The 13,325-nt window shown below is 38.3% G+C and overlaps 1 protein-coding gene across 1 annotated transcript in view; it reads right to left on the reverse strand.

Moving 5' to 3' along the window:
- Nucleotides 1–13,325, reverse strand: part of LOC140228674 (acetyl-CoA carboxylase-like) — a 91,247-nt gene that overhangs the window by 16,126 nt on the left and 61,796 nt on the right. The window contains exons 31-40 of the mRNA XM_072308936.1: nt 7,937–8,104; nt 7,076–7,236; nt 6,288–6,399; nt 5,256–5,414; nt 4,600–4,665; nt 3,778–3,852; nt 3,125–3,256; nt 2,376–2,513; nt 813–933; nt 107–204 (exon numbers count right to left, since the gene is read on the reverse strand). Coding sequence (XP_072165037.1) covers nt 107–204; nt 813–933; nt 2,376–2,513; nt 3,125–3,256; nt 3,778–3,852; nt 4,600–4,665; nt 5,256–5,414; nt 6,288–6,399; nt 7,076–7,236; nt 7,937–8,104 — 1,230 coding nt within the window. The remainder of the gene's footprint in view (nt 1–106; nt 205–812; nt 934–2,375; nt 2,514–3,124; nt 3,257–3,777; nt 3,853–4,599; nt 4,666–5,255; nt 5,415–6,287; nt 6,400–7,075; nt 7,237–7,936; nt 8,105–13,325) is intronic.

The following is a 13,325-nucleotide window of genomic DNA, read 5'->3' on the forward strand; positions in this document are numbered from 1 at the left end:
GTCTTCATGGCATAGAAACACATTTCTCATAGAGCACTCCATTACAGTGTAGCAGAAGCTCTGCGTAACACATAACTTACTCTCCAGTTACTAATACCATTCTTACCATGTTGAGAGTGATGACCTGCTCATAGGCCCTGGAAGACCCACCAGCTATCATGCCACTCCCCCTCAGGTTCTCCACGCCCAGACCTTCATCCTTACCTGTCAATCACATGCAAAATTGACACAGTCATTAGCATAATCGGGTCAAAGGTGAGTTTTCAATGTTCCAGTCAGCATGAACATCAATGCTGACTTGGAAAATGTGTGTGCTATTTTCACATTCATGCTTGGGAGGCAATACATTTTGGGTGTGATACAGGGTCTAACAAGATATTGAGCAAGTATGGCCAATTGCATTTTTTTTTCTCGAAATGCTGCTGCTGTACAGTGCATCAATTTTGGAGCACACAGAAATCACACCATCAATCTCAACTGATTCACAAAGGACATCTAAAAAAACAAAGACTAGATTAGGATGGACATTGCACAGCAAGATATATTTGCGGCATGAAATTTTCGTGAATTGGAGCCGACGGCCTTTTTCACGGCATAAAATTTCATGAATTGCCACTGGCATTCAATGAATAGAGTGTAGACAAGAGCTTTAGCAAGCATTTTAATTTTTGCAAATCTTGCCTCTCACAAACTTCGCAGAACTAAAATGCATGCAAACATTCCTCCTTTTTAAAGCATACGAAATCTGAAAATTACATGAATCGACACTCGTGAAAATCTCAGTACCTTCACTCCCACACCCCATGACTTACCAATGATGTCTGTGATCTTGTATCGTGACTCGCCATCCTCTGTGATGTGCTCTGCTCGGATGGAGTTGAGAGGCGTCAGCTTCTTGTAGTCGTTAGGCGTCAGGTACAAATACTTGAAGCCCTGTCCCCAAGGGGAAAAAAATATATCATTGAAAACATCAAAAATAAATCAACTAATGTTTTGAGGATTTGCGTCAATGGGATGGATAATTGGTGATCTTCCAAGATATACAGTTTAGGTCTCATTCCTGAATCAACCATTGTATGACTGGTATTGCGTGAGACAAGACTATGGAATTTATGAGTCTCTGGGCAGAACATCCGTTAACCCTATTCTAACTGGGTTATTTGAGACCAAGTTTTTACTGAGGGGGGGTCAATTTGACCCCCCCTGCAGATCTCGGCCGCCAATCGTGCGATCGCCGCGAAATTTTGCCTGAAGCTAGAGCTGGATGTCAACTACAAGATAACATGGTCATACAATAGAAAAATATTGCCTTTCTATTTTTAATAAATTAATTATGTAAATTTGTGCATTAAATCATATTTTCACCTATAACTCCAATAAAAAGACTGGAGGATTGCTAAATTTTTGTGTCAGAATTCCTCAAGACAAATCAAACAATTTTCTTGTAAAAAATTAGCACATTTGAAATCAATTTCTTTTGTTTTTTATTGTTTTGTTAATTTCTTATGTATTTCGTTGTTTTTTCGACCTTTTGTTTTCTATTGTTTTTTTGCCAAAATTTGTTGCAGGCACTTTTTCAGGCTTATCTACACTAGAATTGATTAATTTCAATGGTTAAAAGTTGAAATAATCTAATTTATATCAATTTAACCAAAAAACACAATTTGCATTGGATTTGCACACGATATCATGAATTTGAGCTGTTTTTTGGTTGACATGCATATACAAAACATTACGTAACTTCAAAATGGTGTACCCGGACGTCGCAAATTTGGTCTCAAAATATGCGGGAGACTTCAATTAAAAAAGTCGTGAAACGACGCGGCAAAATCTTTGCGCGTTGCGAAATCGTGGCGCGAAACGTCGAGGGGGGGGGGACCCCCCCAGTTAGAATAGGGTTAAGAGACTGATTCTGCTTCAGTCTTCATCATTCACACTTCGGATGTTCAGAATAAGTTGAAATCAAGTCTTTTGATAGAAGCCTCGCTCCAAGGAAACAACAAATTGAAAATTCCAGGACGGCATTGTCGTTACAGCCTCAGTGTAAAAGAAACTGGGATAGGCCGCATAGCTGTTTGAAGGTTACAGAAGAAGAAAAAGATAACAAAGAATACAAAGAAGAATATGAAGGAGAAGAATACGAAGGGGAAGAATATGAAGGAGAAGAATATGAACGGGAGAAGAATACAAAGGAGAATACAGAGAAGAATACGAAGGGGGTACAATATGAAGGAGGAGAATAGAGTGAGAAGAAGAAGAATACAAAGAAGAAAACTATAAAGAAGAATATGAAAAAAGGATAAGAGGACGAGTAAGAAGTAGAAGAGAAAGAAGAAAGTATATCATCCACGTCACACACCACCCATTCTTCTCACCTTCTCTGGCTCCTTGCTGTCATCCCAGGCCACCTTGAAGAGGTACTTGACCTCCTCTGCCAGCCCGATCCTCGCCCCACTGTTGGCGGCGATGTATATTCGGGGGATACCCTTCTCTACCGCCACATCCGATGCTTTCTGTGGATTGAAATCAACCAGTGATGAGGCATTTACAAAATATTCTATGGTCTCCCATCTTTTTTTCTTAATACAATAGTTGAGAGAAATATATCACTGAATTAGAAAACTCTTCTTCATAAAGTCAATTTTGATCTTTTTAAAGGAAAAAAAATCTTCATACTACTAAAGAGTATGATGGAAATCATATATATTAGTACAGCACGGATGGGTGATGGACAAACATGGTTATCTGATATGAAATTAGGTAGAAATGTCTTTTGCATTTCAATGAAAAGCTACATTCAGTACTATTTATCTATTTCAGTAACAGCAGACATACATACTCAATGGTCCAAACTGAAAGGTAGATCTGTGCACACAGATCTCTGTTACCTAAACAAGTGTCTCTTGATAGTCACATGAACTGTACACAAGACATTCATGGGATTCCCTTCTGTTTCATTGGGTAGGGAAAAATGTTGAAAAAAAAAAATCTGAGAGGCAGACAAACTGACTAAGGCACATGGACATGGACATGCAAAACAAACAAACAAACAAACAAACAAACACACACACACAAACAAACAAACAAACAGTGAATCATCAAAATCTGTCCACGCCACACCAACCTGGAAGAGACAGTCCTCCTCCGTGCCGAAGGAGCCGATCTTGAAGGTGATGTCGTTGGCGATGACGATGGCATCCCGACCCTCGGGGTACTCGGGAGTGTTGAAGGTGAACTTCCAAGCCACCATGCCAACCTACAGAGGGAGACATACCAAGAAAGACAGATAGACACACAGACAGAGAGACAGACAGACAGACAGGGAGAGAGTGAGAGAAAGAGAGAGACAGAGAGAAAGAGATACAGACACAGACAGATAGCCAAACAGATATTAAGTATACAAAGTGTAGGTATGAATGTCCAAATTCAAAAAGCAACATGACATTTTTCATTTACACCACACTCAACATGGCAACACCATGGCGCAAATTACATTTGCCCTCATATGCTGTCATCACAGCACAGAATCTCTGACTTCTACAACTTGTATGTCAAGCAAACAGAGAATAAATTGACGATCATATTGCATAATATAAATTACTATTAGTATCATTATCATTAATAAGAAATCTTATTTACTATGCACATGACAACTTGACTACAACTCATGAGAACATTACCCTATAATTTTCTTCTACCAAACTGCCCACTAAAAGTAACTCAGAGTTCAGCAAGCAGTCACATTCATGTTGATTTAATTATGTCCATCCAACTCACCGTGTTCTCTCCCGGCATGCGATTCATGTCCTGGATGTCGTTGTTAACATCCAGCACCAACTCGGTACCTGTCATCTGATGAAGAGACAATAATAAACACAGCTCCCCTCCATTATCCGCACAGAACAGATTGAGGTACCCAATGCAATAAGAGACATTTCATCACAGATCATGTTTCAATTCATACTAGAGAAACACCTCCATGAAGGAAATGTAACTTCGTGAGGAGTGATATGACCCGATGACTCTTTACATTCATGGGTGAGTGTTTCCAACATTTGATGCTGTACCACCTGAGGGCAGAGAGTTTACCCCGTCAGAGAGGAAAGAAGGCATTCAAACACCCATCCTCTGCCGGCACTGAGTGCCTCTTTGGGGAGTGCCTCTTTGGGGATTGCCCCATGTCACCTCCTGCACCTGAAGTGGACAAGCTACCAACAGGGCTACACTTGTTGACTATAAAAGACTCTAAGCTTTATTGACAATTATGCACTGTCATTTGCTTTTAAAAAAAATTATTAAAAAAACCTCTTAAATATTGCTAGATATTTTTGCAGGTTCTGAACCTTGCACAACTGACATTAAGCCTATATCTTCAAAGAATATAAAATTTATATATAAATATTCATTTTGCACCACTGCATAAAAAATATATTACATTAAAGACAAATTTATACAACTTAATCAAATTCACCTTTATATGCACAAATACTTGCAATTGTATGTTAATGTCTTGTAAAAGAAAAAAAAGGGGGTCATCAGATTACAAGTGAAGGAGAGTGAGCCTGGTCTAGAGAGAGAAAGATAGCAGATTGGTCTTACCAATTCCTCCGGGATCTTGGCGTCAGGATGAGCCTTCTTGTGTTGGTCCCACATCAGGGCAATGTTCTTCACAAGGAAAATAGAATGAGGATGCTCATAGTGACTTATCCACTTGTGTTTAACACTCCCATGCAAGTGTTTCTCCTTTCAGCTTGACATCATATTGGCAATGAGTAAATCCCCCAGAACTGTCATGTCCTTCCCTGTTTATTCTCAGATACTCCTTACTTTTTTGTTGCTTTTTGTTTATTTTTGCATATGAGAAATAAATTGCATTCTCCATAACCAAGCATCCACAAGCATCTTGGGACAGATAAACCTCATGTACACTATACATCACCTGTACAGGTGGACACAGGGTAACAAAAATAGTGGTAGTACGATACAATAATGACTGCAATACTACGTTCATTTAAATTCCATAAATATCTTTCATATCAATTACATTCATATCGATATTGATTTATCATTACTGTCACCTGTCTTCATCCTTCTCCTCTCCCACATTATCATCACTGTTACCATCACCATCATTTTGGTGTTTGATTTGTTCAATTCCTACAGCCAAACTTTTCCAGCTATTAACGGGATGATCTGCTCACAGCATACATTGTACATCCACATACATTCATAGACAACACCATGAATCTTTTTACCTGTCTGAACATCTCGGGGAAGTCGTAGACGTAGGTGGTGCCGAGAGTCTGGGCCTGGTATCGCTTCAGCTGCAGGTGGTCCTTGGTCATGTAGGGCGAGTTGATGAGGCGGCCGTGGAGGACACCCTCCTTGCGCGGGCCGTATGACACAAACTTGACCTGTAGACGGCACCATTCACAAATCATCATGAGTGCCATATAGGGTATATAAAGTCTGGCCAACCGCCATGACAGGCAACATATTGCTACTCAGAATGACCAAGTAATAACTTTTATATCAAAGATGGTGGTCATTTGCAAGTTTCTGTTTTTGTTAATTACGTACAAGAAGAAATCTACCCTAATTTCTTTCCAAGATCAGGAAATAATACATGTTTCATAAATGTAACAATCCATGCTGCAACATTTAGGACTATGTAGGACTACAGTCTGTATCATTATTTTTCCATTATGGACCAAAGCAAGGATGACACTATGTCTATTTGTTTGTTTGCAAAATGAAAATACTAGAATTGAGTAAATCTAACAGAATAAAATCAAACCATTGACAGGTACTACCAAGTCTGTTTATATATATTCAAGTGTATTGTAAAAGTGGGAAATTTTCAGGTGAGTAATAAGTTATGCTTGGCTGGGTTAGATGAATTTTGTGGTTCTTCAGTGCCTCAGAATCAAAATGTGAAATGGTATTATATATAACAAACAAAGAATTTTTTTTTTTCGGTAGTTTTGTGTCCTGCAAAAAGCAAAAACATTTCCAAACTGCAAAAATTTCCACTTTTACAGCATTCCGTGAGAATGATGTCAACTTCTTAATTACTAATAAGAAGAGAAAAACCTACCAAATATTCCACTTTTGTGTCATTTATGCAAATATGCAAATATCCATTCACACTAACCTGTCACCTTCACTATTAGTATTCCCTTGCCGTGAGTACTGATTTAAGATAAAAGGTGCGCTATACAAGGTCACACTACAAAACTTCACACAACCCTAGAGGAAAGGACAAGTTAGAAGACGGCAATACTGACCAGGCCACTGGCTGGGTCTGTCTCCTCCCTGTACGTGCTGATGTCCAGTCTGTAGCCAGACTCGTTGGTCACAAAGATCCTCAGCGGGATGGGCTCGCTGTGTGAGCTCAGCCTGCAGTGAGTTGGAGTGCAGAGGGAGGATTGAGTGAAACTACAAACAAAATCGGACGCGATACTACTAGGACATCATACAAAATGCTGTACTAAAGCATGGCCAACACAGATAATGATAAAGTGCAAGAGTAATACAGGTACGAAAGAATTAAATTATTTCTAATCATTCACAAAGGTTCTGCTGAATGTAAAGGCTATGACTTGCCTTACCTTAAACTAATCTATTCTGCAAATTGCTATAAAGATCAAATCCCTGTATGGTGAAGTTGATTATTTACTCACACACATATCTACTCTTATCAATGATTACACATCAATAGCCCAATTTCCTCACATAAACATTTTCTGCATTTAACAGTTGCCCATGACAAACCTGGAAACTGGTTGGAGACCTTTTGGACGTAACATTAGCTGATGTAGGCCAATACGGAAATGTATCCAACAGGGGTTGGTGACTTCGAAAGCTCACTACATCATCCTTGACAGAAGAAAATATCAACCAACTTAAATACTGCAAACAAGACCACAGTGTCAAACAACATGCAGCCCTGATTAATGCCTCTTATTGAGATGTTGCGTTTAAAAGCTTTCGTATGATTCTTCTTCTCTATCCCTGTATTATACGTCTGTTCCTCCTCGCATTGAGGTCAATATGCCCGAGGGGAGAAACTTACTTGACGTTGAGCTTCAGCTCTGCCTGCAGGATTCGAAGCTTCCAGAGGCGGGAGCCGTAGCGACTGACCATGCTGCGCAGACTGTCCTCCACTTTCACTGGATCCATGTACACAGTGGGCACGAAATTCAGGAAGATGTGGTTGCAGTCTGTACGCTTGGACTAGAACAAAAAAAAAAAAAAAAACGAAAACAAAATGAACAAAGGACTTGTGAATTCATCCTTCAAATCGAGCAGGCCACTTTTTAATAGGCAGGTCAGTAGTTACAGTAACTGCACACTGCTGTCTACAAAATAACATGTTGAAAAGATTTCATGCTCTAACGCTGAATGATGAGGTACAATCAATATTACGCTGTACACATTCTGGCTTGCAATTCTTCAGATGTCAAAATCAAAGTCATCCTGCTGACAAAAATGCAATAGCATAATTTCAGATATCAATAGATAAATGTATATCCAAAAAGTTGATACTTTGCAACATAAGGAACCTTTGTAACACCAGCAATGAAAATCAAAAACAAAAAAACAAATAGAAAGAAAAGCAATCAAGCTTGTGCCAAGGAAGAATAAAAGTAAGAAAAAAGACAAAAGAAGAAGTAGAAAAAAAGAATATGGAAAAGAAGGGAAAAAGCAGCAGTGAGGAAAAGAAGAGAAAGATGAAGAAGAGGACGATGAAGATGACAGTGGTGAAGAAGACGAAGAAGTAGCAGCTGGGAGGAAGGAAGTAGATGATGATGATGATGATGATGATAGAGAAATCAAGACGACAAGCGAGAAAAGAAGATGATAATGAAATAGTTGGCACAAGTCAAGCTCATTTTGAACGAATGGGGGAGTGAGAAGGTGGAAAGAAGCTCACATTTGGATGGGAGAAAGCCAACTCCAGCTCATCCATGGCCTCCAGGATCATGCGCTCTCCTTCATTCTGGAGGTACTCAAAGGACGCCTCCTTGGTGACCAGGTCCGAGTGGCGGATGATGGCCCGCAGGAAGAACCGGTAGTCGGTCACCTCTTGACCCTTCTCCACCTGCTCAAAATAAAAAATAAGAGGATCATTCAGTTCTACAATTATCATCATCACTGTCTTAATTTCTTTCGTCTTCATTATCATCATCGTCGTAATGAAACATATAAGGATCGTTCACATCTGGCATCACATCATCATCATTGTCAATGTCTAATCTCTATCGTCAGCATCTTTGTTAGCAGCATTATCACTGAAATGCAATTGCGTGCGCTGATTTGCATAGTGCTGCAATATTGACTGGATGCTATTCACACAAAGGCTGGCTAGTTGTCGATAAAGAATGCACCCACAGATTAAGAATGCACGAAAAATGCTGAACAAGAGCAATAAATCAGTGAAAATTTATGCAACATTATTAATTTATAAAGAAACTTTGATCACTCAAATGCCAGGAGGTCACTCATTATTGGCATTGAAGGACAACTCCTTCATGATTTTCCGTTCTGCAAAAAACAAATAACAAAAGTCTTTCACTTGCTAGTTTAATTTCATCAATTTCCATAGTAAAGGGAATCCATCTTCTTTAAAGCATCTTCATTTCAGAAAATGATACAGATGACATCTATTTACATGAAAAAATTCATTTCAATACACAACATCATATGTTCATTGTCACAATTAATCTCAGCTGGCAAGTATATAAATTTGCATACAACAGACATGCTGTAACTGCAGATTCTACTCGTAATTGCGAATTCAGACAAAAGGCCCCAGAGTAGAAAGGCGTGGACATGGATAGATTCAGGGGAATATTTGTTGCAAAGAGTTGAAATAACTGGACATCACATCAAAACATTCTCAACACAGACTTCACAGGCAGTAATTAAGCTTTTCCTAAAAGATCACAAACAAATCTGTGAATAAATAATTCCAAGCATTTTCTTTCTTTTGTCACCAAGATGCCCCTACTAAAATAGAATTTTGACAGTTCTTGATCCCCTTCTTTGTGACAAAAATAAAAAAATAAAAAGAATTTCCAAAAAAAAAATGTTTACTGGAATTACAGATGATTTCACATCTGTCTTTGCACACATTCTAGCGCAAAATCAAATTTTGCTTCATTATCAAAGAAATTATTGCTGATCTGCAGTGTGCTTGAAGTACATGTATTCTATGTTTCAATGTGCCAGCAGCTGGCATTTGAAATCTAACGACAGCAAGTATACCACATTGCCAGCAATCTCGCAGTCACAAAACAAAATTATGCTAGGAGAAAAACATTGCCATACTTGGCTTCTAAACCAACTCCATGTTCCCTATATATGCATACCAGCTGTGCACAGCAAAATGTATGGTGTACTGCTCCATTTTTTTTTTTCAGGTAATTTTGGTGGCATAACATGAACAAACAGGAGTTATTGTAGAAAGAGGGAAAGAGAGATACCACAATGCAAGAATTACACAGTGCTTTGACACATCAGTAGAGATAACACACATGTTAGTAATCATTCCCCAACACCATGATCCTTTATCAAAGTTTTGCATATATATGTACATATATATAATACAGAATAAAATGTCATGTTAGAATCTTTGCAGATTGTGTTAATAAATATATATCACAGACTCCCATTCAATATACAAGTTTATATTACGCCAAAATAGATCCTTGTTATTTGATTGGTTGTTTGACATTGATCATATGTCCCAATTCAGCACAATGTCATCATCCATGCAATTTTGGCTCCATTTACCGTGCAATCTTGGATCCATACGATTTGCTCCATTGCACGCACTTAGAGAGCCCGGCACACTACGCATGTTATTGCAAAACACTTGCGTTTGCAGTGTGTATGCGACAGCGCGCTAGCATAAAGCGCTCAGTGAGCACTCTCACGATCTCAGATTCTCTCTTCTTTCTAAATTAATAAAACATCAAAATAATGACAAGGATCTATTTTAGGCATTATATAAAACAAATCGTAAATGTTTTTCATTCGTGCAATGGACAAAATATTTCATTCGGTGAAGGATGACATCTTTGAGCCATTCAAATCGGCTGCGCCTCACTGAATGGATCATTTCATCTCTCCCCTCATGAAATATTCTGTCCATTGCACTCATAAACATTCATTATTTGTATAACATGTATGTTTGACAGGGGTAGAGTAAATACCATGCCAGATACTATGTACTGTATGAGTGATACAAAGGAAGGATATAGAGAAAATTACTGCTGCTGTGAGGCATTCTTGTGGTGAAAGTTGAGCAGAAATCCCTGCACAAAGAGGTTAGTATGCTGTTACAATGCTCGTGAATTTCATTGCATTCACTGCTATGAAAAAAAATGTCTTTGACTACCGTAAGACCGAGCTCGAGAAATTACTCGCATGAAAATGTCAACTTTTACAGTACTGCACATGTGCACTCGAACAATGCAATTCAACGTTCTTTGAATCATGAACTGCACATACAGTGTAAACAAGAGACTACAGTGTATATTATGTATGTACAAGTACATGAATTACAATATCACTGCTACAAGGAACAAAATGGTAATGCCTAGTACAGCTATGTGATAAAAATTCAACATGTATACATTATCTTATCACCAACAAACCCATGCTTTGATACCTAACCAATCTTTCTACTGACAAATGTATGCATAAAGTATCTTGTGACGTAAACACGGTTATAAAGGATATTCATTCCAAGGAATTCATTTCAAAATATCAACTCAAGTCGTAACGCACGATGGTATTGAAGTGCTTATGATACAGCGTACAATTCTATGGAGGGGAAACGGGAGACGTTAATCGGATTTCTTCGCTAGCTACACAGCAAAATGACGGAGACAGAAACAGGTGAAAGACAGAGGTGTTTAGATCGAGAAGTGCTACAAGGATAGTGAAAAGGGATAAGAAAAAACAACAAATTCAAGTCCTGTTCACATTCATCATTGTCTTCATATTTGCTTCTAACATAAACTTTTTTCAAGTCAATGCCAGTTGGAATTTTTATGCCTGCCAGAAAAGAAGAATTTTGGCCATTAGTTCATATACTGTATGAATTACTCAGTATTAGGTATTTCTTTACCGTAAACTTACTTGGGCATTATTCTAGGTAAGCTTTATTTTTAGTTCAAACAATTTTAGTGCAATTTTTCAGAAAGGCAAAATTTAGAAAAAAAGATTAAGAAATATTTATAACTCGGGCACACCTGGATCTGTAGTGTCAATCAAATGATGTCAGGTTTGCAGTATGCATATTCAATGCTTAATTGCGATATTTTGAGGAATGTACAATGGAAATGAACAAACCTGGAATTGAAATGCAAAACAATAATAATTTCACTTGGGCAGAACATGATATATTATTTGGGTATTAAACAAAATAGCGGGAAGGAATTTGCTTCAACTCTTAAATGACTTTGGAAAACTTTGCATTATCATTCAAAACTCCTTCCTTTGACCATTCCATAGCTGCATGTCACTGTAATTGAGAATTTTGATGACAAGCTACGTCAGCTTTGATGTGAACAGAACTTGCAAACAGCACTCTCTTGAGGATTTAATTTACAATACAGGCGGTGTGTCACTAAATCTAAGGCTTAGGAAATGGTTAAACATTGGTTAGGAGCATGAATTCGAGGATGTCCAAACTTTACATGCAAATCAGTGGGGATTTGATCAGCGCTGCCAGCGTGGTAGTCACGATCTATAGGTGAGTAGACCAACTGCAAAACGAGAAATTGTTGTACGGTTCGTGTCAGAAAACCGGTTATTACAAACTTTGATATACACATCATACATAAATGTGACTCTGGATACTCTTAACTCATAAGTTTTCATTGACCAGAGTCACACAAAGGAGAACCAAAAGCATTCATCAACGAGCTGCCATCGTGCATACCATACAAAAAGACCCATCTGTAAAGTGAGCCTATCACCTTTTTTGCCCATCTTTCCAATTGCCCGGGTACTTCGTCTTTGGAGGACACGTGGTGTGCCTGCATCATCATACAAACGATCCACATTAAAAGGAACTATGTAATATAAAATGTATGTTCACTTGGGTTGATTCATGGCAGCCTCAACATCACTTTAGTGGCCAAATGAATCTCTGAATACACGCTATACATTTTATAATACTTCTACTTTTTTTCTTCAGATTATACGGATATGCCAGCAAAAAACTTTCTAAATCAAGACTCTGCCTGTGACATTACTGTCAATCATTGCAAAAGTACTATAAATATGATTACAAAAGACATTTAAATGCACCTTCCCCTAGAATGAGCGTAACTTGCACGCTTCAAATTTTACTAATATGAATAACAAATGAAACTGTAGGGAAACAAACAAGTTATGCTCGGTTTAGGGAAAGATGCATTCCAATGTGTTTTGTTAATCACATCAGGGGGGTGTTTCATCAAGTTAGTCAGCGCTGACAAGTTGTCAGTCTCTGACAATAACCATAGTAACAGTCAGTGACCAGAGCATCTCAGCCAATCAAAATCAAGGATTTTGCTGAAATTGTCAGAGACTGACAACTTGTCAGCGCTGACTAAATTGATGAAACACACCCCCCAGTACTTTACTAGTGATTGACAGATGATATCTCAAGCTGAATTTAAGTTTAGAAGGTATTTTGTGGGTGTATATCCAAGTAATCTGAAGAGAAAATAGTAGGAGTATTATTATAAAATATACAGCACATATTTAGATATTCTTTTGGCCATAAAGACCAGGATATCATGAATCAATACCAGTCAACATGCATTTGCACTGCATAGTCCCTTTAAAGCACAGTTTAATACGGTTATAAAAATTGCTCAAGGTAATTTCACATCCAGAAGTTGTTCGGGGACTGGTTTCTCATAGGGCCTTGCCTGCTCCGTAAAATCCCATAGCAGGTCTGGGGTTATCCACATGCAGGTTGATAGCCTGATTTGGTCAGAAGTGAACCAGCACTGCGATCCATTACTGCAGTGCTGCATGAAGCAGTGAACTGGGCTACACTTCATGAACCTGGAACAATACCTGTCTATCTCGTATTTGGCTAGTGGCCGACGGAGAGTGGCGTGAGAAGTTTGTAAATGAGGAAGTACAAATGCAATACCACTCATTGTTCAAGATCACTTTGATACATAGAATACAATCAGATAAGAATCATATAAATTCAATCCTTGCTTTCATGACAGGAAATCAAACCCCAAAACTTTTGCAGACTTTACATCAACTTTAGAATTTGTTGTAATGAAATTGTAAGAGTCACTACA

The sequence above is a fragment of the Diadema setosum genome, chromosome 5 (assembly GCF_964275005.1).
Source record: "Diadema setosum chromosome 5, eeDiaSeto1, whole genome shotgun sequence".
Lineage (NCBI taxonomy): Eukaryota > Metazoa > Echinodermata > Echinoidea > Diadematoida > Diadematidae > Diadema > Diadema setosum.